The following is a 27,630-nucleotide window of genomic DNA, read 5'->3' on the forward strand; positions in this document are numbered from 1 at the left end:
ACAACTGACCACATAAATCCAAAGGAAGTGACAAACAATGAATCTGAAAAGTAATTATTACTTCAAAAATTCCAATTACAGAAAGAGAGAAAATGATGAAACAAATCACTGACTTGTTATTTTTCTACTTCCATCTCTTCATCAGTTTGTCTTATCAGCTTGGTGATGATGGAGTGGTACATCTGGCTGATGGGTGAGTTTGAAAACTTGTCAATGTAGTTGAGTCCCTCCTCAGTGCACCGGGACAGTGTCGGGTCAATGGGAATGCGGCCTAGAAATGTGACTTTTGCCTTTTCAGCCAGCTGCTCCCCGCCACCACTGGCAAGGATGTTGCTGCATTCCTGGAATAGCAACATTATTCATTAATACCTTGTACAATAGTGTGTGACAACTAAATTTCAACAACTGAAAATATATGTCTGTTCCTAATGGATTCCAAATTCTTTTTATAGTCCAACAACTACATCGTTCTTGTTAATTTTTCTGCAATGCATAGTTGCATCTCTTGCATATCCAACTTTCATTCTGCTCCTCTATGCTTAAAGAAGAAACTTATATGAACAAGAGACGTTCAATTTTTTAAGATAGATTAATATGCAGGTGACATGACAAAAATAGTCTTCTCATCACATTGATGGAAAAAGATGAGCTTTTTTTTAGAGTACAGTCAACTCTTGATTAACGTGAGGGTTACATTCTTGGAGACATCATTTTATTCAAAACAACATTATTTAAACAATTTTCTCAAAGAAAACAATGGTAGTAGGGGGGGAGTGTTATGTTTCTGACCACTAGGAAAGTCTAAACATTTTTGGGGATTTTGTTACTCAAACCTTAAAAAAACTCTTAATACATCACTAAGTCACGGAAAATATAAAACACACATTCTCATTTTATTATCTCTGATGGTACACAATATGCTCTCCCTCAGTCCCGTCACATGGACAATCAGCGAGGTATTTTTTTCCCCTAGCATAGTGATGTAACACTTCCAACTTCTCTTCAATGGTCACGATCTTTCTGATTTCTTGGAATCACTTTCCTGTGAGGAGGTTGAAGGATGATTCTTGGATGTCATAGTATAGGACACTGGGTGAAAACACAGAGAAATTATCTGCTCAGTGCAGGTTAGCTCCTGGCTGAGGAGTGAGGTCTCATATATACAGTACTCGTTAAAAGTTTGCGACCACTGCCCTGAGTGGTTGCAAAGTTTTGATTAAAAAGAATGGTGTTTTTGGGGGTCAACTATATTTCACCAGATCTTTGCGACCAGATACAGCCATCATGGGATGCCTCGAGGACATTCCAGAGCTCACAGCAAACCCTCTGTGCTGTGAGCACTCCTATTGAAAGGTTGTTTGTGACATTACTCTGCGAGGTCCCCTTCGTTTGATGAGTGGCGGGTGCTTATGTGTGTTTTTATCCCTCATTATGCCAAAACCAGGGGATTTAGCATGTGAAACAGTTCCTGATATCATTGGTTTAAAGGCTACTGGTTACACAATTAAGAAAATTTGTGAGCTAACACGTGATAGTCCAATGAGTGTGAAAAAGCTTGTGCACTGATTCAGGGAGGGAGGCAGCGAAGAGTTGCCAGTTACCAAACCCCTCTGGAAGACTAAGGAAGACTTCCAAAAGGGCAACAACCATACTCAAACATACAGTAGAGAATACTGCATCAATCACTGCTAGAAAAATAAAGGAGAACAGTGGTGCCTTCCACGGTGTTTCTGTGCAAACTGTGTCACGGCGCCCCCATGAACTGGGTTACACCAGCCACAAGCGCACAAAGAAACCTCTTCTCCATAAGACCAAGAAAGTGGAACATGTTAACTTTGCCCGTAATTATGGTCAGTGGACTGACAATGACCAGTTAGGTGTGTTATGGTCGGATGAAGCAATGTTTAATGTGATGTGCAATAGAAATTCCCAAGTTTATCGCCGCCTGAGCAGTGATCCAATCAACCCACGGTACCTTGAATCAACAGAAAAGCACCTAGATTTTTTAATGGTATGGAGCTGCTTTTCTAGTCATGGCCTTGGCAAGTTGGTAGTGTTTCCAAAAAACATAAGGGTTAATGCGAATGTCTATTACAAACTGTTGAATGACCATTTGCCAGTGTGTTTTGAGCTGTGTCAGGCCAGAGTCTTTCAACAAGATGGTGCAACACCTCACACTGCTAGGACTGTTGTCCAGTGGCTGCAGGATTGTCAGGTACCTTTTATTGAAGATTGGCCTGGCAATAGCCCTACTGAAAACCTCTGGGCCATTGATAAGAAAGATTTACAAGGCAAGGATGTCAGCTCCATTCCATGGCTGGAAGCAGCTATCTGGGAATCTTGGAACAAAATACCAGCTGTCACTGTCTGCAACCTTGCTCTTTCTCTTTCCAGACGTCTCTGCAGTGTTATCAAGAATAAGGGTGGCCCGATCAAGTATAAGTCAAGAAAAATAAACACATTTTAGTTTTTTTTTTTTTTTTTTCTCTTATCTAGGCAGGGGAGTGGTACAGAAGGGTGTGGTTGCAAACTTTTGACAAGTACTGTACATTTATGTTCACAAAAAAACATTCCTTTTAGCTTTTTACAAACCTTACCACAAAGAAAGGATTGTTTTGTGATGCACAAAGTGAAATCTTGCATGGAACTTGGAAAATAAAGCAGGAGATGAGGAGGCATTTGTGATTGGCGGCAGCCACTTCTTGTGACACTCTACCTTGTGTGTTGCTTTCACCACAATATTTGTGTTTCTGCCCCTTTATTGCTTGCTATAGTGTATACCATACCTTTGTATTCATATATGATCATGCCCTGAGGATCACCTTGATTCCATGGCACTGAGTGATAGATCAGAGATGCTCTGTTCCTTCTCAAGAGTGAGAGAGTATGAACATAAATGTGTATATATATATATATATGTATATATATATATATATATATATATATATATATATATATATATATATATATATATATATATATATATATATATATATATATACTGTATATGAGACTAACACATCCTCTAGCAGTGGTATTACTGCCAACCTGCTAGCAACCTCATCAACGTGGCAACAATGTCTCACTATGTGTTTGTGGATACCATTTTGCGGCCGGAAGTTGCTCCACTCATTGCTAAACTCCTTGGATCCTGGCCCAGTGTGGCTCCCACCAGAGGCAGTGTTGGTGCGCGTGATGTCAAGTTGAGTCAAAACATCAAATTGAATAAATAGCATTATTTAATTGCATCTCTTTAAATATCAAGTAGCGTTAAATCAAAATAACATTATTCAAACTCGTGTTAATTGCAAGTTGATTGTATTCATCTCAGTGGTCTTGGATGAACACAATCTAAGCAGTCAACAATAGAAGGTTACCAACCAGGGTTACTATATATACCCCAAGTACATTTACACTTTTCAGGGGTGTACATTGGGTCTCAGAGAGTAACCACTACATACTGTGCAATATATGGTATTGTAATCTAAAGTCAGATAGCACACCTGTCTTTTTTTCAAAGTTCTTCATTTTAGTAAACAAAATTATCTAAATTATATCAAGAGAAGGGTGAAAACCATTTGGTTTTCACCTCCTTTAATGTATTCCTTCATGTACTATCATGGAATTAAATGTGAGTGTAATATGTAATGGGGCTGAGGATCAGATATGAGATGTAATGACCATTATGGATGATTATAAGAAAGATATGTATGTGATAAATGAAGGTAGTTGTAAACTATCTGAGTTTAGTTCATTAATGTTGTCATCTTGAGATTCCTATTCAATATACCGTATAAACTTCATAATAGTACCATAAAAACATTACAATTCCATCTTTTTTATTATTAATTCATTTATGGTATATGGTAACTTACAAAAATGTCCAGGTAGAGAGGAACAAAAAGACTGGGAGCCCCTGATTTAAAATGACAGTATGTGAAAGGTCAAAACTGATTTGCTTCTCCAGGTATTACATGATAAGCAAGATATAACAAGTCTGAGTTGTTTGTCAGTCCATATCAAACAGAATTCTGAATAAAACTCATCTAGAGGGAGCAGGCCTTAGTGTGCTTTAACCTTCAGTTCTTTCTAAACCATCCCTCTAAAAATACAAGTGTGCACAGCAACTCACGGAGCAGGTGGGACAGACAAAGCCAGACATGTTCTCAATGATGCCAAGGATGCTGATCCTAGTTCTCCTACAGAAAGTGAGCTCCCTTGTGACATCATCAACAGCAACCATCTGTGGTGTGGTTATCAGGACAGCTCCCATCACTGGTGCTTGCCTAAGGTAAAGATCACTATAAATCTTGAGTCCTCTTTAAAGGAATTTTAATCGAGTCAATTAATTCCAGATAAACTCGACCACTGAACAAAATGTAGATGAAGGCTATGAACAGTTGCTAGAAACCAATCTGAGGGACCAAACAGCATGTTCTATCAGAACTCCAACCTGGTATAAGAAATGTATGAAAAGCAAAACTGGTGAACTATTTTGATAGCATAAAGATGTTAATCTTAACGTGGAAAAAAATGACCATGTTTATTTTCATAACTCAGACTTATACCAGATTAGAACTTTCTCAATAGTACTCAAAAGATGAGACATCACTTATGTTCACAAAAGTATAATTATTCTCTCTCTCTCTCTCTCTCTCTCTCTCTCTCTCTCTCTCTCTCTCTCTCTGTCTCAAACACACACACACACACACACACAGCCGAGAAAGAAAAAGAGAAGCTAAAAGATCTAGTTAACAAAGAAGAAGAAAGAGTACAAGATGTAATTAAAAAGAAGTACAGGCATGGAAAATCCAAGATAAGAAAGACAAGGAATCATTTCAAGAAGTATTTCAAGAACAGTTAAAAGAAAGAGATGAAAATATGACAAGCAAAATGATAGGAGTCCTCAAGAAAAAAGAAAATTTAGTAAGAGAAATTGTGGAAAAAAATAAGAGTGTAATTATTTTTGGACTGAAAGAAAAAAATGGTAAATATAGACCAAGAAGGGAAAAAGACGAAATGAAATCAGTAAAAGACCTACTAAAACATCTGAATGACGAGGATAGACAGAACTTAGAAGAGGAAGTAGATGAAATCCATAGAATGGGACCATATCAAGAAGGAACAGTGAGACCAATTAAGATATTACTAAAATCACAAGCAGCAGCAGAAGTACTATATAGAAAAACAAAACTCAGAGAAACAGAAGGTTGCAAAGATATATATATATAAAGAAAAATAGAAACGAGGAGGAAAGGAAGAGACACAATGAACTGGTGGCAGAAGCAAGAGAAAAAATAATGAAAGGTCAGAGGAGGAGAAGAAGGCATTTTTGGAGAATTATAGGAGACAGGATAAGGAAATGGTATATAAAAGAGAAAGAAGAAAAAAAATGGAGCAAGTTTAACTAAAATGATAAGAACAAGAGATTAAAAATGATGTATACAAACATAGATGGGATTTTATCTAGTAAATTAGAATTAAGAGATTACATAAAGAAAGAAGAACCAGATATTGTATGCCTGGTGGAAACAAAGTTAAATGAGGCAATAAAAATAGACATAGATAAAAGGTATAATATATGGAGGAGAGACAGAGTGGGTAAAGGAGGAGGAGGAGTCATGATGATGTTAAGGAAGGAGATAGTGGTAAATCAAGTGGAGTTTGGGAAGGAAAATCAGAAATACTGTATGTTAAGATGCATATTAACAAAAGGAGTTAACAATCATTGGAACATATGTGCCACCAAAACAAACTCATGGACTAACCAAGAATATAGAGACATGATAGATGACACAATAAGGAGTCTTACAAGAATCATTAAGGAAAGGAGAAAAGTGATATTGGTAGGAGATTTCAACTGTAAGGAGGTAGACTGGGAAAATTATGAAAGTGGTATGGGGAAGATGCCTGGGAGATAGATTCCTGAACCTAATGATAGATAATTTGATGGTCCAAAGAGTAAAGGAAAACACAAGATTCAGAGGAAACGATGAGCCGGCAAGATTAGACCTAGTTTTTACAAGGGATATACCAATTAACGATGATATAAGATACAAGTGCCCATTGGGAAAGAGTGACCATGTAATATTAGAAATGGATATAGAAGAAGGAAAGGAAGATAGAGATGAATCATACAAAGGAGACCGATTAAATTACAGAAAGGCTGATATTGAGAATCTCAAGAACTATTTTAAAACGTAAACTGGGAGGAGATGGAAAACTCATTAACGGTTCAAGAGAAATATAACTTATTTTTGGAAATATACAAAACTGGGGTCAGGAATATGTTCCCAAAATATAGACCTAAAGAAGAAGGAAAGAAAGATTGGTTTAATGCAAGATGTGCTAGGGCAAAGGAGAAACGAGATGGAGCATGGAAAAGGTGGAGAAGAAACAGAAATCCAGAAAATAAGGAAAACTTCAAAACAGCAAGAAATGAATATGCTAAGGTGAGAAAGGAAGAAGAAAGAACTATGAAAAGGACATTGTCGAAAAATGTAAGGAACAACCAAAATTGTTCTACAGATTCATAAATGGAAAAATAAGACAAAAAGAAACAATAGAAAGGTTAAAAGGAGAAAACGGAATGGTGGAAGACCCAAAAAGTATGGCAGAACTGTTAAATAGTAAATTTCATGAGGTCTTTACTAAGGAATCCAAATTTGAAAGACCACAGGGTAATAGAGACTGTCTATATGAAAGAGATTAAAGTAACCAAGCTTGAAATAAAAAGTTGATGACGGAATTGGATGAGGAAAAGGCAATGGGACCGGATGAAGTCTCAGGCAGAATACTGAAAGAATGTAGGGAAGAACTAGCAAGTCCAATATACAACATCATAAAATGCTCAATAGAAAATGGAACAGTGCCAGTGGAGTGGAAAAGAGCTGAGGTGGTTCCCATATATAAGAGCGGAAGGAAGGAAGAACCTTTAAATTACAGACCGGTATCACTAACTAGTGTAATATGCAAGATGTGTGAAAAAGTAATAAAGAAGCAATGGATTGAGTTTCTTGAAGACAACAAAATATTATCAAATAGCCAATTTGGTTTTAGAAAAGGTCGGTCATGTGTGACAAATTTATTGAGTTTCTACTCTAGAATAGTTGATAAAGTACAAGAGAGAGAGGATGGGTTGACTGTATTTATTTAGATCTAAAAAGGCTTTTGATAAAGTGCCACATGAAAGATTACTATGGAAGTTAGAGGAGAAGGGTGGCTTAAAAGGAAGCACATTGAGATGGATGAAGAATTACTTAAGGGGGAGAGAAATAAGGACGATAGTTAAAGATATGAAGTCCAAGTGGAGAACAGTAGACAGCGGAGTGCCACAGGGGTCAGTATTGGCACCAATACTTTTCTCGTATATATAAATGACATGCCAGAGGAGTGAACAGCTACATAAATCTGTTTGCGGACGATGCGAAACTGTGCAGAGTCATTAAACAAAAGAGGATTGTGAAATACTACAGGAAGACTTAAACAAGATCTGGAAATGGAGCAAAAAATGGGAGATGGAATTCAATGTGGACAAAAGCCATGTCATGGAAATGGGAAAAAGTGAAAGAAGACCAGTAGGAATCTATAAGATGGGAGATGGAGTAGAACTAGAAAAAGTAAAAAGGAAAAGGACTTGGGAGTGACAATGGAAGAAAATAATCAACCGTTAGCCATATTGATAGAATTTTCAGAGAGCGTATAATTTGCTAAGGAATATTGGAGTAGCATTACACTATATGGACAAGGAAATGATGAAGAAATTGATAAGTACTAAAATAAGACCTAGATTGGAATATGCAGGAGTTGTGTGGACTCCTCATAAAAAGAAACACATAAGAAAATTAGAGAGACTACAAAAAATGGCTACAAGAATGGTTCCAGAATTTAAAGGGATGACATATGAGGAGATGGATCTACCAACCTTGGAGCAGAGAAGAGAGAGAGGGGATCTGATACAAGTTTATAAATTGATTAACAGAATGGATGAAGTGGATAATGAGAAACTGATCCTGAGAGAAGAATATGACTTTAGAAGCACAAGATCGCATAGTAAGAAACTAAGGAAGGGACGATGTCTGAGAGATGTTAAAAAAATTTAGTTTCCCGCAAAGATGTGTTGAGACTTGGAACAGTTTGAATGAGGAAGTGGTGTCAGCAAAGAGTGTACATAGTTTTAAAGAAAAATTGGATAAGAGTAGATATGGAGACAGGACCACACGAGCATAAAGCCCAGGCCCTGTAAAACTACAACTAGGTAAATACACACACACTGACTGTATTTATTTAAATCTGAAAAAGGCGTTTGATAAAGTGCCACATGAAAGATTACTATGGAAGTTAGAGAAGGGTGGCTTAAAAGGAAGCACATTGAGATGGATGAAGAATTACTTAAGGGGGAGAGAAATAAGGACGATAGTTAAAGATATGAAGTCCAAGTGGAGAACAGTAGACAGCGGAGTGCCACAGGGGTCAGTATTGGTGCCAATACTTTTTCTCGTATATATAAATGACATGCCAGAGGGAGTGAACAGCTACATAAATCTGTTTGCGGACGATGCGAAACTGTGCAGAGTCATTAAACAAAAAGAGGATTGTGAAATACTACAGGAAGACTTAAACAAGATCTGGAAATGGAGCAAAAAATGGGAGATGGAATTCAATGTGGACAAAAGCCATGTCATGGAAATGGGAAAAAGTGAAAGACGACCAGTGGGAATCTATAAGATGGGAGATGGAGTAGAACTAGAAAAAGTAAAAAAGGAAAAGGACTTGGGAGTGACAATGGAAGAAAATAACCAACCGGTATGCCATATTGATAGAATTTTCAGAGATACGTATAATTTGCTAAGGAATATTAGAGTAGCATTTCACTATATGGACAAGGAAATGATGAAGAAATTGATAAGTAATAAAATAAGATCTAGATTGGAATATGCAGGAGTTGTGTGGACTCCCCATAAAAAGAAACACATAAGAAAATTAGAGACTACAAAAAAATGGCTACAAGAATGGTTCCAGAATTTAAAAGGATGACATATGAGGAGAGACTAAAGGCTATGGATCTACCAACCTTGGAGCAGAGAAGAGAGAGCGGGGATCTGATACAAGTTTATAAATTGATTAACAGAATGGATGAAGTGGATAATGAGAAACTGATCCTGAGAGAAGAATATGACTTTAGAAGCACAAGATCGCATATTAAGAAACTAAGGAAGGGACAATGTCTGAGAGATGTTAAAAAATTTAGTTTTCCGCAAAGATGTGTTGAGACTTGGAACAGTTTGAGTGAGGAAGTGGTGTCAGCAAAGAGTGTACATAGTTTTAAAGAAAAATTGGATAAGTGTAGATATGGAGATGGGACCACATGAGCATAAAGCCCAGGCCCTGTAAAACTACAACTAGGTAAATACACACACTTGCCTAATGTTCTCCATGACTGAGATGTGTTCGTCAGATGTGCCAGGGGGAGTGTCAATGATGAGGTAGTCCACATTCCACACAACACTGGTCAGGAGCTGCTTGATCATGGCTGTGCAGGGTGAGGTGGGAAACTGACAATGGCTAGTTACAATGAGGGAAGTGATTGCACAGTGAAGGTGAATTACAGAAATGGAGTATGTAGCTAATATGTATGTAGTAGCTTTCAATATGTCAGATAAAAATAATTAAATAAAAAAATAATAGTTTGAGTTGTTTAAAGAGAAAATACTACAAAAGACTACCTACATCACAACTGTTTTCTAAATACACAGGAATTTACTGGGATTGTTCACATGACTAGATTACCCTTTGCTACCCACATCCAATGGAGTTAAGAATGTGGATGATGTATACATGAGTGTGTGGTGCTTTGTCTAGGTCATCCTGTATGGAATTGCTGGACCAGTGTACAAATAGACTAAAGAAAGCAGCTAAGAGCTAAAATTAGTAGGGGTGAAAAAAAAAAAATAATAAAAATGCTATTCACAAAAGTACCAGAGTCAGAAGAACCAAGAACATTGTCACTTTGAACTTCTGGCATGTTTTGATGTTTCTTTTGAATACAAATAATAAATGTGATCAAATTATTCTAGTACAGTATCTCTGTCCAACTTTGATGAATTTCAGATACAAAAGTCTTAGTCTGATATTCATGGTGTTGTGCAGTAAATGGATGAAAATACGAGGGAAGATACAAGTGTCTCACCGTTTTTCTTTGGTCCTCTCCAGATGATGGCATCATCCTTGGAGTCCAGGAAGAAAGCAATAGAAAGAACCTTTAGTCTTTCTTCTTCATCTACACTCACTGGAACCCATTTTCTGGAATAATGCTGTCATCATTTCAGTTATGAAAATATAAAACGGAAATGACCACCTCAACAAAACTTTTGGCATGTACAATATTAGACACCATGTATACTAATACAGTCCTTCTTTGCCCCCATTCTAATGAGTGGAGTCTCAAGCTGGCTTCACCGTTCTTTATAACAGTTATTTCAATAGGTTCCATTTTTTTTATTTATTTATTTTTTCCATTTCATACATATCAGGACAAATTTTATGTAGTAATTCATAACCAAATAAAAGGTGGAGTAGCTATAAGTATCTAATTTTCAATTGAAATTTTAAAACTTAAAGGTTATTTTATGTAAAGCAGAAATTTTCAATATTCCTTCACTTTCTCTCCCATCAAGAGGTATGTCACATCATTACCAGGCCAGCAATAACTCACCCATCAGGAGTGGTGAGCACATCCCGGCTCTCCACCCCCAGCATGCGAGGGATTGACGGGCCACACAGGTCAACATCCAGCACCCCCACCCGGTGACCCTCAGCCCTCAGGGTGGCAGCTAGCTGAACAGTTGCTGTGCTCTTCCCAACACCACCCTTTCCTGACAGTATGAGGATTGTGTTCCCCACACCAGCCAGGACAGGCTCTGTAAACCATGACTTTTTATTTATATGTAATCATTTTTTCAAAAGAGGCTCAAGTCAAGGGGTACAAACGAATGGTAGAAAAAAGGACCACTGAAAATGCTAGTTCATAAAGAGAATAGAGCCACAAGAGTAATCTCAAAACTAGTGTTCTATTGTTGTTTCAACCAATGGAGTACATAACTATAGCTCTTTATTGGGAATACACTTCACTTTTTAGACCATTTCTTACCCTATTCCAGCCTGTTGAAAATTAATAATAAGTTCACCTTATGTGGTCAGGTTACAATATGTTAGGTTAGTTAACTTTATGGGGAGTCCAGTAGGTTAAAGGGGGGTCGACTGGGGGAATATTAATTGAAAATGCAAAATTAAACCAAACTAGTGGTGTTGTGAGCTGAACATGTGCGTAAATCTATCTGGTGTCTGTTTCACTCTGTTCAGTGTTGTCTCTCCCTGAAATATACACATGCACCATGAGGGCCGTGGAACAGCCTCCTCTCTACCACTATTCGCATGATTTTTTTTTTTTTTTTTTTTGTCATCCAGTAAGCCATCTTTCACAAAGTTTAGTAAGCTCAAGAAGAAATTACACTGGAAAGATCCTGCACCTGGTGATGCCCGCCACAGGAGCCATACCACTGAGGCCACGAGCAAAGCTGAACTATATGTTTGTATTGCCAACGCAGCAGATTGATCAGTTTATTCTAGCTACAAACCTGAAGTGGCCATAATTCAGGTATGTCTTCCTTCACGCGTGTCCGTGTAGCGTGCGGGGAAAGATAGAAAGACAGCCAGTGCAGCGAGGCAAGTGCGTGAGTGTTTGTGTGTATGTCTGTGTGTACATAGCAGTGAGTACGAGTGACTGGGACGCGCTCGTCGTTCCCTGGCTCTTTTTACATCTTTAATATCCACTTCGTGCATTATGTATTTAGTGTCCAATAAATTATCTATCTAGTATACTATATCTATCCATGTGTCATGCTCTTTGACAGGATTACTTGGCTATCTACCTATAGATCACGAATTCTATAAGGATATACGGGTTCAATGGGAGGACTGGAGGAATTGATTAGGGAGTGTAGCCCATAACAGATGGCGCGCGGGTCGCAGGTAGTAAGAGGGGGAGTGATTGGGGATCCATCAGTGGGGGAGGATGGGCGCCAAGGATTCTATAGGTATATATGATCAAATCATTCTAGTATAGTATCTCTGTCCAACTTTGATGAATTTCTTTGGTCCTCTCCAGATGATGGCATCATTCTTGAAGTCCAGGAAGAAAGCAATAGAAAGAACCTTTATTAGTCTTATAGCACAACTTGATGAGCGCCGTTATAAGATTCAAACAGTCAGTCACGGGGGAAGGAACACAAGCCACACCAGTAATCGCCCGTCTCCCACTGGGCCACACTACACTCGGTGCTCACTTGCACCGCCTACGTCTGTCTAGTGACCACTTCTGCCCTTGGTGTAGGACTACCCTTGAGGCCATGGAACATTTTCTGGCGGCCTCGTGCGTCTACACCTCCCGGCAATCTGCTGTCCTTCGCCTTACTTGTGCCTTCTTGAGGAAGACCGGACGTGGCCTTAACTGTTAGATACTTATGAGGCCTGGGGTAGTCCTGTGTGGGTATCACAGGCGTGGTAGCTGGCCGGTCTTCCGCAAGAAAGCACAAGTAAGGTGAAGGATAGCAGGTTGCCAGGAGGTGTGGACGCCCGAGGCCGCCAGGAAATGTTCCATGGCCTCAAGGGTAGTCCTACACCAAGGGTAGAAGTGGTCACGAGACAAACGTAGGCGGTGCAAGTGAGCACCGAGTGTAGTATGGCCCAGGAGGAGGCGGGCGAATACTGGTGTGGCTTGTTCCTTCCCGTGACTGACTGACTGTTTGAATCTTATAACGGCGCTCATCAAGTTGTGTTATAAGACTAATAAAGGTTCTTTCTATTGCTTTTTTCCTGGAATCCAAGAATGATGCCATCATCTGGAGAGGACCAAAGAAAAACGGTGAGACACTTGTATCTTCCCTCTTGTTTTCATCCATTTGCTGCACAACACCATGAACATCAGACTAAGAGACTTTTGTATCTGAAATTCATCAAAGTTGGACAGAGATACTATACTAGAATAATTTGAGGGTGGGCATGTCCAATGTTATGATGGCCAGGGCGGAGAGCCCGGAAGCGTAGTACAGTGTGGTGAGAGTGGAAACATGGGCATTGAAACAGGAAATGTTCCATGGCCTCAGGGGTAGTCCTACACCAAGGGCAGAAGGGGTCAGGAGACATATGCAGATGTAGGCGGTGAAAGTGAGCACCGAGTATGGTGTGGCACAGGCGGAGGCAGGCAGAAAAAAAAAAAAAAAAAAAAAAAAAATATATATATATATATATATATATATATATATATAAAGCGGCAATTCCTATATATATATATATATATATATATATATATATATATATATATATATATATATATATATATTCTATATATATATATATATATATATATATATATATATATATATATATATATATATATATATATATATGGAAATTGCCGCTTTCTTTTTCATTACTAGAAAATTAAGAAAGAACTGATAGTTTAACTTATGTAAACCACATTCTAGTTTCCTAAAAATGTAATATTATTAACGATGTTAGTCCAAAATAGCTGCAATATTGAAAGGAATACAGCAGCACGTTTCTGGGAGAAATTATACTGCAAAAAGATTCCTTTTTTTTTTTTTTCTTTTAATGCATGACAAGGAACAAAGTTAATTAAAAATTTCAGTGATTGATGCTTTTCCACCGCGCAGTGACATGAAATCACACATCATTCTAAATAAGAGAGAGAGAGAGAGAGAATTTTGACGTGTTAAGTAATTCCTATACCAAACTAAAATCAACTTTCAGGTCGTTTCACCTGATATATAATTTACTTATCCTTCATTTAAATGCACATGTATATGTACATGTCTACATCTATACATGCCCATGTATACGCAGATATGTACATGACCTTGTTCACCTTCCTACCTCTCACCCAAGTCCACCAAAGCTGGAAAACACTTATCTCAGTTGTATGTATGATTTATCGTCTAAATCTTCGTGGCACAACACTCATAAGTCGTGGCATATTGTTGCGAATGTGTATTGCAGCAGCCTCCCAGATATGTACGTGTGCCTGTGTGAGTGTGGAGCAGCGTCATAAGAGAGTACATATGTGCAGGCTTTAGCTAAAGGGTGAGCGAGGTGTTGGTTGCTCGTGTTTATGAAACTGTCACACCTTAATGGAAGGGACGCTGAGCTAGGCCTCCATGACGGAGAAGATGTGACCCCGGAGGTCACGGGAGATAAGAGTGTGTGTGTGTGTGTATGGGTGAGGGCACTGGCCAGCCCTGGGATAATTGTCATACGGTACCGTGTAAATAAGGCATGCATGTGTGAATTGCTTGTAGCCAGCATTATCAGGGATATATTGGTAATTAGCGGTTAAGGTAGATAGAGTTACCTAATAAGCTGAAATAGACTCGTAAGGACATTGCCTGGCAGGTGCGACGGCACAGGAGGCGTGGTCTGTGGGGCACTGTGTGGTACCGACGAGGACAGAGGACAGGAGTGTAGTAAGAGACCTCGAAGGAACAAGTCGTACTCTGGGGAGCAGTCAGAGAGTGAACGAGAGACAGGTAGACAGTGAAGTGCCTGACGAACTAATAAAGTGTTACCCGTACTTTGTTGCCGCCCCCTGCCCCGTCCTGTGTGCCGCCGCCACCTGTTCCCGGTGACTCGTGTATAGTTGCTGTAATATAGAGAAATAAGGAAGAAGTGTTTCCTTCTCCCCAGTCCCCACTCTGTGTGACTGAGCTGAGTGAGAGTGGGTGCTATAGAAGCAGACAGCCAGGCCTGAGAGAGCGATCTGCCCGCCGCTCCACCCCAGCCGAGCCGCGCCACCCTTCTCCGCGACACACACGCCCCGAATCCCGAGAAGATTGTGAGGCGTTCCCTCCCTGAAGAAGAAGCTGAAGGAGGGTCGCAGCAATATATACTGTGCCAGGCACAGTATATATGCCACGACTTATGAGTCTTTTATGGTCACATATATGGTAGGCAGTCTCCAAACATGGACATAAGACTGAAAATAAGCAGCACAACTCGGTTTTCAATGGGCGATCAGCAATGTTTTGGGTATAAGGGAGGGGGGTGGCAGGGGCAGCTATGAACCTGTGTCGCCAGATGGCATCACGTGCCGGTCGACCCAGAGCGAATTTCCCTGAAAAATCACTTAATTACTATAAATCCCCTGCGTTCTTTCTTGGAAAACAATAAACACATATCAATACAGAAACTGTTATTGTTTGTATAAAAAAAATGTAGTCGATATGTTTCTTTATCTAAACAAAACGGAAATAATGACGATATACTAGTAGTTGAGAACTCGGGTAAAACAAATTGTCCTTATATGAAAGTACTGCAGATTTAAGCAGGAAAAGGCTTCGAAAAAAATTCTGCTTGCATTTCTGCGTTTCCTGAGTAACTGCATTGGGTGTGTACGTGTCTCTTTTGAAAAAAAAAAAAAATCCCAAGAAACTGAATTACACTTAGCAACTCACAACAGAACGTCCCAATGTCAGGACGTGACACTATAGTCACATTGATTGATTGATACATTTATTGTTGAATTAATAAATAATTACAACAAAGAAGGAGGATGGGCCTTGCCACCCACCCCCTGGGCAAAGACTTAAGGTTAAAGTATAAAAAATCTAACACTAGACATTATACACAACAAGAATACAAGTATTTCAATAAATAAATACACATATTGCACACCTTATTGCCAAAACATCCTACAATCTGGGGGCAAACTGAGGATATTCCCTGAGTATATCCCTGAGGGTGGCAGAGTCTAGGAGATGGTCAATGAGGCTATACAAGTCATGCTGACCTTGTGGCCTAAATTTAGCAATGTGAGGACATCATGATACAGTGACGCAGAGTGTGTCCCCTTGGTGCACCACACACCACACAGCACACACCAGGAGAAGCACTGACTTCCCAAAAGTATTTGTAGCCTAATCTGAGCCTCATTGCCACCCTGTCATGTGATGCAGTGTGTCTCCCGTAGGTGTAGGCACAGCTCTGGGAGACACGTGCATAGTGAAGACTAGTGACAGGCAGTTTTACAAGTTGCCTATAGCGCGCTGGCTTCACTTCTAATATAACATCCTTGGAAGCCAAGGTATACATAGCAAGTGCACCGTTCAACCACCAACTTGTCGATATGTATAGACTCATTGTCCTCTTGAGTGCCGTGTATCACAAAGAATTTAGTCTTAGAGGACTTTCACCTTCATACCGTACTCCTCGCAAAATGTATCATAAGCGAAAACTTCTTAATCATTTTTTCACGTGATGTTGACAGCAGTACATTATCGTCCATGAGTACCAGGATGTGTAACTATTTTAAAAACCCATCATCCTCACAGTTTTCTTTCACTAATTTAATCATATCATTGACATAAATCACAAAAAGTAAGCAGGATGTAGGAGAGCCTTGGCGAACACCCAGGCATCCAAAAGAGGCCACGAAGATATGGATCTTTATGAGCATTGGGGTTGTCCTGTGGGGGTATCACAGGCGTGGTAGCTGGCTGGTCTTCCTAAAGAAAGCACAAGTAAGGCGAAGGACAGCAGGTTGCCAGGAGGGGTGGACGCCTGAGTCCGCCAGGAGAGTGGGTGGGCATGTCCAGTGTTGTGATAGCCAGGGCGGAGAGCCGGGAGCGTAATGCAGTATGTTGAGAGTGGAAGCGTGGGCAATGAAGCAGGAAATGTTCCATGGCCTCAGGGGTAGTCCTACACTAAGGGCAGAAGGTGTCTCGAGACAGAGGAGTATGGTGTGGCCCAGGCGAAGGCGGGCAGAAAACGCATATATATATATATATATATATATATATATATATATATATATATATATATATATATATATTGTTACAGTTTGAAGTACTGCCACACGGCTGCGGTTAGCTGCTACAGCTCACTAGACTGTTATTCTGGCAAAATCGCCAACTTTATTACGGTCAGTACCGTGGGGAATATAAAAACTCCACAGAGTCCCCACTACTATAACTCACAGCCGCCGTAACCCTCAGGTTCTTTCAAGGTCGCCAACAGTGTATAATTTCCCCCACTGTAAGGGAATCTCCTCAGCAACTCCTTCTCCTCCTGTACCCAACCAAGTAGAATTTATAAATGGTAGATGTTATGTGTAACAGGGCAAGGCCTTAATACCCCCTAGAGAAACCGCCCACAAGAACAATTCCACCCACTTCTCTATGAAGTATCAATGCCTCTCCGCACGCCTTGTCCACAGACGGTGATGAATCATGGACTGTGACAACACGCGCAGATATTACTATACTATCCTACTACAACAGATGCTTCCTAACACCTGTCAGACTGACATCCCTGGCCTACTACTACTGCAATATATGATGTATACAGCACATCCGGTGATGTACACACAAGCTCAGACACCACCTACGGGTGACACCCACTATCCACTCGTCGCAGACAAGTCTGGCGGACGACAACTACGCACTACTGGCCGACATGAAGACTCTCAGCATTTAATAGTGTGCGTGGCTACTACCACTACAATACAGTTTACTACTGAAACTATACAAAAGATGGTGGGGGCACACAGCCACCCAACAAAACACACTGGTGACCACAGCCACCAACAGCAACAACGGGACGAAACAATAACACGTCCCTCCGCGTCGCCACACCCGAGTGGACGAACGCACAACAGGAAATGCAGCCCCAACCGGCTACACTTTCCTCAAGACAACAAGTCCGTTGTCCTACACAGCCACGGTCTACCCAGTAGCAAGCCAGCTACTCAACAGGAGGGCACAACTCCCAGACCAATGACTAGTGAGTAACAAGAACAGCCCAGCAACACGTATCAACACCCTGTGCCAGAAACCAAGAGCACACGTGTCTACCTCCGCTGAAGACTGGCTGGTTACTATACACAGTATACTACTAATACTACACAACAGATGGTGGGGGCACACAGCCGCCCACCCCCCAAACACACTGGTGACCATGGCCACCAACAAACAAACAATCAGGACGAGACAGTAACGTGTCTCTCCGTGTCGCCACACCACGAGGGGATGAACGCAAGACAGGAAATGTAGACCCAACCGGCCACACTCCTTAGGACAACAAGCCCGTTGTCCTACACAGCCACGGTTTACCGAGTAACAAGCCAGCTACTCAACAGGAGGACACAACTCCCAGACCAATGACTAGCGAGTACTTCGAAAGCCCAGCCAACACGCGTCTCTCTCACTGTGCCAGACCGACGAGAGGGGTGTCTATCTCCGCTGAAGGCTAACTCTGTACTGAGTCCCGGTCATAACGAGAAGCAGGGAGAGGGAGGCGGGTTGTCTGCTCAACAGAACAGCCCGAGGGGCCTGTGATGGGTGGCCATAGGCTTCACATATAATGTAATAATAAATTAAAGGGGATTAAGACGGTGCCCATCACAATATATATATATATATATATATATATATATATATATATATATATATATATATATATATATATATATATATATATATATATATATTATTTGTTTTATTTGCCTTATAAGTTCATAACCACGAGAGAATGCAGGGAAAAATAGGGGATGGGGAGGAAGCAAGAAATCTTCTTAAGTTACTCCTGTAAACGTTTTCTATGAAAGTACTCGCTTCTAACAGATAGCAGCACTGACGCTGTCCTCCAAGCTTTAACCCACACCACAACTTCCTCTCTGTATATTCCTTGATTCAAACAGTCAGTCAGTCAGTCATGGGAAGGAGCGCAAGGCACATCAGCATTCGCCTGCCTCCGCCTGGGCCACACCAAGCTCAGTGTTCACTTGCACCGCCTATGTCTATCTCGTGACTCCTTCTGCCCTTGGTGTAGGATTACCCCTGAGGCCATGGAATATTTCCTGCTTCAATGCCAACACTTCCACTCTCAACATACTGCACTACACTCCCGGCTCTTTGCCCTGGGCCGGTATTCATATAAGTCTAAAACGCTTTTAGCAGGCTAAAAAAACTTTTAACCACTAATTTTACTTTTAGTCCTAAAATTTTTTTTAACTTAATTCATAAACACTTTTAAGGCCTAAAAGATTTTTAGCAGGTAGCCAAGCAATAGTCGTGAGGGTCCTTTTAGTGAGCTTAAAAGTATTTTTAAGTCTCCAAGATGGCGCAACAACAACTTCGCCAGCGACAACGCCAGACTTTTCGTGAGAGGAGAGACTTCCTGACGGAATACAGTTACTCCCAACTGATCGAAAGATTTCGACTTGCAGGCATACTATATGTAACTGATCTTGTGAGGGATGCATTAGGGAGTCGAACTGCTAGGAATAAAGACCTCTCTCCTGAGATGAAGGTGGCCATCACCTTATAGTACTTGGCCACAGGAAAGATGCAGTTGTGCAGTAGCGATGACTTCGACACATCACAGCCAACTGTTAGCCATGCTATCACCCAGACCCTTGAGGTCCTTGCACAACGAGACAATTTCCGGAGGTTCATCAATTTCCCCCTCACCCAGCAAGAACTTCAGCAGAAACAAGAACAATTCATGCAAGTTGCAGGGTTTCCCGGTGTGGTTGGTGTAGTCGATGGCACTCACATAAGAATTATAGCCCCAAGGGAACACAAAGCTGAATATGTAAACCGGAAACGGTTTCATAGCATCAATGTACAAATTGTGTTTTATGCAACATACTACAGAATACTTGACATTGTTGTAAAGTGGCCTGGCTCTGTCAATGATGCTAGTCTTCAATGAGTCTGGACTGAAGCAACTCTTCAAAAGAGGTATCGTGCCACTCGATTGCCACTTGTTGGGTGACAATACCTACGCCATGAAGCGCTGGCTCCTGACACCATACTTGCGCCCCCAGTCTTTTAAGATGTGAGCGTTGTCTTCCACATGGGACGCCAATAAATAACATTGGTCCCTTGTCCAGTTGGGCTTCCTAGCCCTCTTCTTCTTGTCCTCAAACTCCATTGTCTTTTCCTTGCCTCCAACGTGGCTTTGTTTTTGTTTTGATGAGTATACAGCCATTGGATGAGATCTCGCCAAAGTGGCCAAACTCACCTTATGTACAAAACCAAAACTCATAAAATAAGCATGTTTCCATTTTTTTTTTTGCTAAAAAAGATATTTTAAAATTATTTTGTACCTTTTTATGTATCATTATGATATTTAAGTGAGAAAATATGCAATTTAAGTTGCATTGTAGCGCTAAGCGTAGCAAATGTATCGGGTTTAGATTTTACTTTTACTTTTAGCCACTCTACTTTTACTTCTAGGTAGAAGTTCCCTAACATTTTTTTTATCTCTTTATGTATACACTTTTACCGATTACTTTTAGCTGACAGTAAAACTAAAAAAAATATTAGTGTACTTTTAGTGTGTTTATGAATACCGGCCCTGGCCATCACAACACTCGACCAGCCCACCCTCCTGGCGGTCTCAGGCATCCACCCCTCCTGGTAACCTGTTGTCCTTCGCCTTACTTATGCCTTCTTGAGGAAGACCAGCCAGCTACTGCGCCTGTGATACCTACACAGGACTACCCCAGGGCTCATGAGGATCCAAAAGAGGCCACGAAGATCTATGGATCCTTATGAGCCCTGGGGTATTCCTGTGTGGGTATCACAGGCGTGGTAGCTGGCTGGTCTTCCTCAAGAAGGCACAAGTAAGGCGAAGGATATCAGGTTGCCAGGAGACGTGGATGCCTGAGGCTGCCAGGAGGGTGGGTGGGCATGTCCAGTGTTATGATGGCCAGGGCAGAGAGCCGGGAGCATAGTGCAGTATGTTGAGAGTGGAAACATGGGCATTGAAGCAGGAAATGTTCCATGGCCTCAGGGGTAGTCCTACACCAAGGGCAGAAGGGGTCACGAGACAGACATAGGCGATGTAAGTGAGGAGTATGGTGTGGCCCAGGCAGAGGCGGGCAGAAAACGTATATATATATATATATATATATATATATATATATATATATATATATATATATATATATATATATATATATATATATATATATATATTCCTTAACCCACACCCAGGATTTTCCACTTAGCTCTATCATAATTAGCAGTATTATTGTGTGTTCAAATGGGACTTGTAATTAATCAATGTAAAACCAAATTTCAAGCCATGGGGAATGTCTCTCGACCACTCACTGTAAATAATGTTCCCATCCTTAGAGTTCATACACACAAGTATCCTGATGTTCAGATGAGCTTCAGGAAGTCACTTTAAGTTGTACACTATTGGTACAAAGGGGGAATGAGTGTCAGTGAGAGATGTGGGCTAGTTGGGGGTACCTGCCAAGGATTCTATATAGTCTATATATTCCTTGGTTTGGACCTAAAACGACGCTACTGGAGCGCTGAAAATTTTGGCAGGAGGACAGGGGGACACATTACTGCATTAGGTGTTTTGCGCACCAAGCCAGGGAGACAAGGAGAGACAGGCAGTGAGGAAGGAAGCTGCGCCGGCAGCTACAGTGGGGAAGGCCTGGCTGAGCACTGAGAGGCCAGTGGTGAGCTGAGACAGCCTGGCTGAGCTCTGAGAGATCTGCAGTGAGCTCGTGAATGCCTGTTTGAGCTGAGGAGGCCTGGCAGCTGCCACACCTTGTCTCGCTAACGTTACTCACCTCCACCTAACCAGTGTATGTGGTGTATACGTGCCCAGAAAATGCCCTTTCTGCCCCCTTAATGATGTGGAAAGTCCCTAAGTGCAGTGATACAGTGTATTACCAACCCAATGCGTGGTCTCTCTCTCTCTCTCTCTCTCTCTCTCTCTCTCTCTCTCTCTCTCTCTCTCTCTCTCTCTCTCTCTCTCTCTCTCTATCATTTAAACATTACTTTGTACAAATGACTATGTACACACTGTCGTGTGCTACCTATTCTAAGGGTACTACTATCTATTTAGTTACAATATTTACAAAACTCAAGATAGATAATATACAATATTTCTTAAGATAAACTTAGTATGCTACGTATGTTAGTGTATATTGTAACTATACATGCTACATTAAGACTAAATGGTCAGTATATAAATGGAGCACTATTCACTCTTTCACCACACTGCGCTGCACTAAGTGTCACATCACGATGAGTGTCAGTGGAGTTGGCAGTGTCTGTCTCCAGTTATGAGCTATCAATTTGACACTGTAAGTGTTCATCTCCTGGACGTGAAGCACCACAGCCGTGACCAAGTTCCACATCCTGGAGACACGTCCTGCAAAGGTGCGTTGGTGCTGACACCCGTGGGAACGCGGCACCTCTACAGCAACACCACCATTGAGCAACGTTCTTGTGCTCCATGTGGAAACTCTTAAGGGAGTATCACACTGGCCTATGAAATGCAGAATGCGGGCCATGGTTCTTGGTGCAAAACCAGGAACATTATCACACAAAAGCTGCCTGCGTTCTTGCTATGCTAGGCAAACAGCCTAGCAACCACAACCAAGCCTAATTAAATCAAACCGCTTATATCTCAACCTGCGCTTCGTGCTGAAATTGCATTTGCACTTCCTCTTATTGAAGAAAAGTAAAGAAACTAGAGAAGAACCAAGACACAGACATGCACTGTGGCAACTTTGGAGTTGGGGATGGTTGCCATGAGCCCAAACTATCGACATGATATACTCGTATATAATTTTTTTATCCTTTGAATTGATGAAGTAGTATTTAATATTCCAAAATGAAAAATTTAGGCACGTTCTTTTTAGTTTAAATAGTAGGTCAGGTTGTGGAGCAGGGAGGCCCATTCTGCTTTGTTCCACATCCACATAGTGCGGGTGGTGGCCTCGTCCCGAGCCACTCCCACGTCCAGCTGTGTCAGTACAGCGTGGTGGTCAGAGCTGCCCACAAGTCCCAGCTGATGACACTGAAGCCTGTCCTCCTGGTAGTCATATGTGGGGAAGGTGACATGATCTGTCAGACCCTGCACTTCCAGGAGGTTGTCATAGGCGTCTCTTTCCAGGTGGAGATTGAGATAACCCACAATCAACACGTGGCTGCAGCTGTGTGCCAGTATCAAGTTGTCCAAGCTTCAGTCAGGTACAGGAGTGAATCAGGACCCTGTCGGAGGGGTGGGGCAATACAGGGCACACAGCAGGAGGGCTGAGCGATCTGCCAGCATTACTCGGAAGTACATCACCTCCATCAGTGGAGGTATGTCTATGTTGAGTTGCTGAGCCTGCATTCCCTCCTTGAAGCATACAGCCACTCCACCTCCTGCTTGCTCCTGGCGGTCCCTCCTCGTCCAGTGGATGAAGCCATATATTCGGCCATACGTGGGCTCCATTTCACTGTTTAGCCATGTCTAGGTCACCACAACAATGTCTGCATTGTGTTGTTGCACACAGTTGTGGTATAAGTCTGCAAGGTTCATCCGAAGACCACGGTCGTTACTTGAGACGACCTTTAGTTGGCAACGGGAGCAAACTGGCTGTACCATGGTGAGGGATGGTAGTGAGCGAGGCGTGTGAGTCCAAGGTGGTAGTTAAGGTTCACAGCCAACTGCTGGTGCTGGTGAAGAGGAGTAGTCCACTGCCGGCCCTGGCTCTGATTCCAGACTCCAGGCTGAGAAAGGAGTGGGCGAGGTTGTGGAAGGGACTGAAGTCGAGTGAAAGAGTGGGTGGGTTGAGGCACAGCAGGTGAGAAGGGTGTGGCTCTGTGCCTTTCCGCTGTGAGGAGCTACTGTATGAGTCATTCTTGACGTAAATTGTCAGTCCTGGCATGGCAAATAGCAGAGGTGTGTCCTTTCCGTGAGCAGTACTCACACATTTTTGCCTTGGCTTGCTTTGGTGACTGCTTGGCAGCCTGTTGAATCCTCTGTCCTTCGCTGGCTCCCCTCCTCGTGTCCTGGTGCACTTCCCTCTTAGATTTCTTTTTCCTCCTATCTCCTCCTGAGATGGACTGAGGAGAGGTTCATGGGCAAACAGAGGCACCGCAATTTACTCCGTTCACTGTGGTTGTGGTGGAAAAGTCACTGCTACTCCGTGTGGAGGTAGATGTGGTAGTAAGTGCGGAGGAGTCACTGTCACTCTGTGTGGCAGTAGGAGTGACAGTGGTCGCAAGGGAGGTGTCACTGTAGCTCTGTGTGGTGGTGGAAGCAGCGGAGGGAGGGGGAGTGGTGGTTGTTTCCCGGGCAGGTGACAGGAGGGTGGAAGGGGGGACAGCAGCTGCGTAGCGGAGTTGTTGCGGTTTTCCCGAACTCCACCACCTCCCAATGTTCGTCAATTGACTCTGTAAGGGCGCTAACTGCCTGTGAGCGTGTGGCTACTTTTGCCTGATGCTGTTTGGATGCTATCAGCCTGTCTGCTACTCTGAGAGCCATAGCAAACACGTCTTTGTGCTGTATAATCAAGTCCTGGTCTTCTTGGGGGACTTAATTACACAGTAATCAACAAAATGCAGTTTTGTTGAGAGGCTTCCTCAGTGAGCTTCACGACTGGTAAAACTAACTCTCCCTTCTCCAAGCCCTCCCACTGACTCTCCCCACTATCGCCCGGTAGAGGCACGGGGCAGTGTCAGGCTCCTCGCTGATGTAGGTAACAGGATCTGAAATGTTTGCCTGGAGTCGTAGCTCTTTTGTATAGTTACACTTGAAGACTGATGTGTCTCCAAGGCAACTGCTGTGACAAAGGTTATGGCAGGTTTCCTCGTCACAGCTCACGTATTGGGTTTTCAGTGTTGCTTTGCCACAAACGCAACACCAATTTTGTAGCTGGTAACCAGGCAAGTCTCACCTGGCTATGGGGCAGTGGGCAGAGCTAGACATTGAGGGATAGGATTAGTGGATTCCCTAGGGAGTTGAGGAGCTCCACGGTATGGGGGCGACAAAGTGTGCCAACTCTACACAAGATGTACGACACTAATACACTCGTGAACACTGGCACAGAACACAGAGCACTTCCACACTGACACACAAAATACCAACACTAACTACCTCACTCACAAGTCAAGCCAAACCAGCCAGGAGAGAGAGAAGCAGGTTGTTTTAAAAAAAAACGACCTGGGAGAGATTTGGCAATGGTGTGCTGCCTTAGGCCTAGCGTGGAGTCAAGTCAGGCCAGGGTCTCGGCCACTGCACGGGTACAAACACTCTTTTCAAGTGATTTTCTGCACTATTGCAAGGCTTAGCACACCTTACACTTTTACGTGGACACAAGGACACTTAACACTTCAAGCATTGAAATTTTCACAATACTGCTCTTTGTTAAGCCACTGTATCACCACTAAAAACACGGAGCTACCACGTGCGTGACCTACCCCCCCCTGCTCTCTCTCTCTCTCTCTCTCTCTCTCTCTCTCTCTCTCTCTCTCTCTCTCTCTCTCTCTCTCTCTCTCTCTCTCTCTCTCTGCCAGGCAGGCAATAATAGTGAGATTGTGGCCAGGTGTTGAAACTGGTGAAGAGGCTAGCTTGTTGCTGAAGGCAAAATGGCAGAGGCAGACAGTGGTGGTAACACAGGCAAGATGGGTGTGAGTCAGAATAGACATGGGCAGCCAGACCTCAGAGTGCTGTTGGCTGCTATCATGTAGGTGTGTGAAGAGGTGCGTGAAGACGCACGGAAGACACGTGAAGAGATGCGTAAAGCACGTGAAGGGATACGCGAGGTGAGTGAGGAGGCACGCAAGGCACGTGAAGAAATATGGGAGGCATTAGGGCAGCTCAGCTGCAGTTGGCAGCCACTGAGTGCCAATGATAAAGAAGAGGAAGCTGTCTGAGTTGGATGGCAGGGTAGATGGGAAGCCTTGACACCTCTTGGTGGATGCGGAAGCGGAGCAGACGTTCGCCGGGAGTGACTGCGTAGATGCAGCTGGACTTCAGACAGCGGAGCAGTGATTGTATGATGTGGTGGCCACTGTTCTCTTGAGAGAGCGGTGTGGGCCGGTGACGGCGTGGGAAACACAAAGAAGTTGCCTGTGTTTGTCGCCAACAGTGAGGAAAGGATGGCCACTTGAGGTGGACTACCTGATGCAGTGTGAGACGAGCCTGGATCTCGGGAGGCAGACCCTAGGCCTAGAGGGTGCAGGGTGAAGAGGTCCCTTTGTTTCTGAGTGGCAACGTTGAACAGGTATCCTGTGTCATGGCATGTTGCTGCACCACTTTTTTTTTTTATGTTATGGTCTATAGCGCTTGTAGGCATACCTGAAGAGTATACGTGGGAAGCACTGTTACGCTTTTTCCCTATTAGTGGTGCAGGCAATTTAATTTATAGTGGTACCCATATTAGGGACTTTATCACCACCCAAGTGCATCTTTGGCGTAACCATCTAGAACCTGGGTATCATGATGACATGTAGGTAACTTTAAACCACTCAACAAATGGCATAGCTTCAAAGCAGTATGTGATGGGATTCGAACCTATGTGTGGACGTCTGCCCGATCCCACACTCACCACCTTATCCACAACACCACCACCTCTCTACCTAACCTAACCTAACCTGTTGGGGAAGAGTTACTACAACCTTAGTCTTGTGCCTTGCCTGGTCGGCCACTGTGGGTAACAGTTGTGTGTTGGAGGCTGTGAGGACGAGAGGGTGGTGATGTAACAGTGGTGTCAGGAGTGGAATAAAGTTGTGAAGTTTTGGCTAGAAGAGTGCCAGGAATGGAATCCAGAAAACTTTCATGACGCGTTACCAACGTGTAAGTGTATACCCTACCGAAAATGGTATCCACAAATGCACTGAATGTCGTTAAGACGTCGTTGCTAATTAACTATGCACATCGCTAATAACTACACCTCCCAAGGTGTAGTAAAGGTATTGCTATCTCTTATGTAAATATATATATATATATATATATATATATATATATATATATATATATATATATATATATATATATATGATCACAAAATAACCTATTTGACAGAGCAAAATTTCAAATTTTCCCATGCCACCGGCCAGCCAATTGGCAAGTTGCATGGCCAGCAGGCAGTGGCCACATACACCACAATATGTGTGAACTTCCTACTAAACATTCAATCATAAACCAAATACTACTATATTCTGGCATGTGTCTCTTCTCTTTGCTTTGTGATTTTTGTTGTCAAGCTTGCCAGAAATCACTGCACTGTTGATTTTACATCTTTCACCAAGATTAACCAGTGTTGGTGAATGATTGTCTCCAGGGTTTATCATGAGATTCAGAAGGCAAAATGAAAGGATTGTTAAGACTGTTGACTGTGGTGAGTAGTAGCTGTGGGGCTGTTATGTTGTATCCAATAATGTCATACTCCTCAGCCAGGGAGAACACAAAGCTGCTTTGCGATTGGCTGTCTTTGCTCATGATGTCATGGTGATGACGTCACACCCTCGGAAGCCAATGAGTACACTTTGATCAAGCAGGATGTGGTCATGGTGGGGAAAGGTGTTGTACCATGATGCAGTCACCTTGTTGATTGGTAATTTGTGGTTCCTTGGCAACTATGTCAGGTCCATGGTGTGTGAAGCATAGTGAAGGCGGGAGTGACATAGCATTGCCGTCCGCCAATTCTCTCCATGCTGTAGGGTGGTGCATTCCACTTGAAATGTACCCTGTTGGTGGCTGGCTGGCATGTTGAATAATTTGGCTTGAGAGATGTGCGCTGTGCGTAACCCC

General features: G+C 42.3%; 1 protein-coding gene and 1 long non-coding RNA gene across 2 annotated transcripts in view; one reads left to right on the top strand and one right to left on the bottom strand.

The window, feature by feature from the left end:
- Positions 1 to 42: 42 nt before the first annotated feature.
- LOC123514286 (cytosolic Fe-S cluster assembly factor NUBP2 homolog) lies at positions 43 to 11,795 on the bottom strand. Its single transcript, XM_045272096.1, has 6 exons — positions 11,637 to 11,795; positions 10,715 to 10,919; positions 10,190 to 10,302; positions 9,424 to 9,532; positions 4,133 to 4,286; positions 43 to 341 (listed from the first exon to the last, which is right to left on the bottom strand). Exons 1-6 carry the CDS (start codon positions 11,647 to 11,649, stop codon positions 117 to 119), a joined length of 819 nt encoding a protein of 272 aa, XP_045128031.1. The 5' UTR covers positions 11,650 to 11,795; the 3' UTR covers positions 43 to 116.
- A 902-nt stretch (positions 11,796 to 12,697) lies between these two features.
- The window catches only part of LOC123514288, a 38,017-nt gene continuing 23,084 nt past the window's right edge, over positions 12,698 to 27,630 (top strand). Inside the window, exon 1 of the long non-coding RNA XR_006677554.1 lies at positions 12,698 to 12,922. This is a non-coding gene — a long non-coding RNA (uncharacterized LOC123514288). The remainder of the gene's footprint in view (positions 12,923 to 27,630) is intronic.

Source organism: Portunus trituberculatus, chromosome 37 (assembly GCF_017591435.1).
Source record: "Portunus trituberculatus isolate SZX2019 chromosome 37, ASM1759143v1, whole genome shotgun sequence".
NCBI classification, from domain to species: Eukaryota; Metazoa; Arthropoda; class Malacostraca; order Decapoda; family Portunidae; genus Portunus; species Portunus trituberculatus.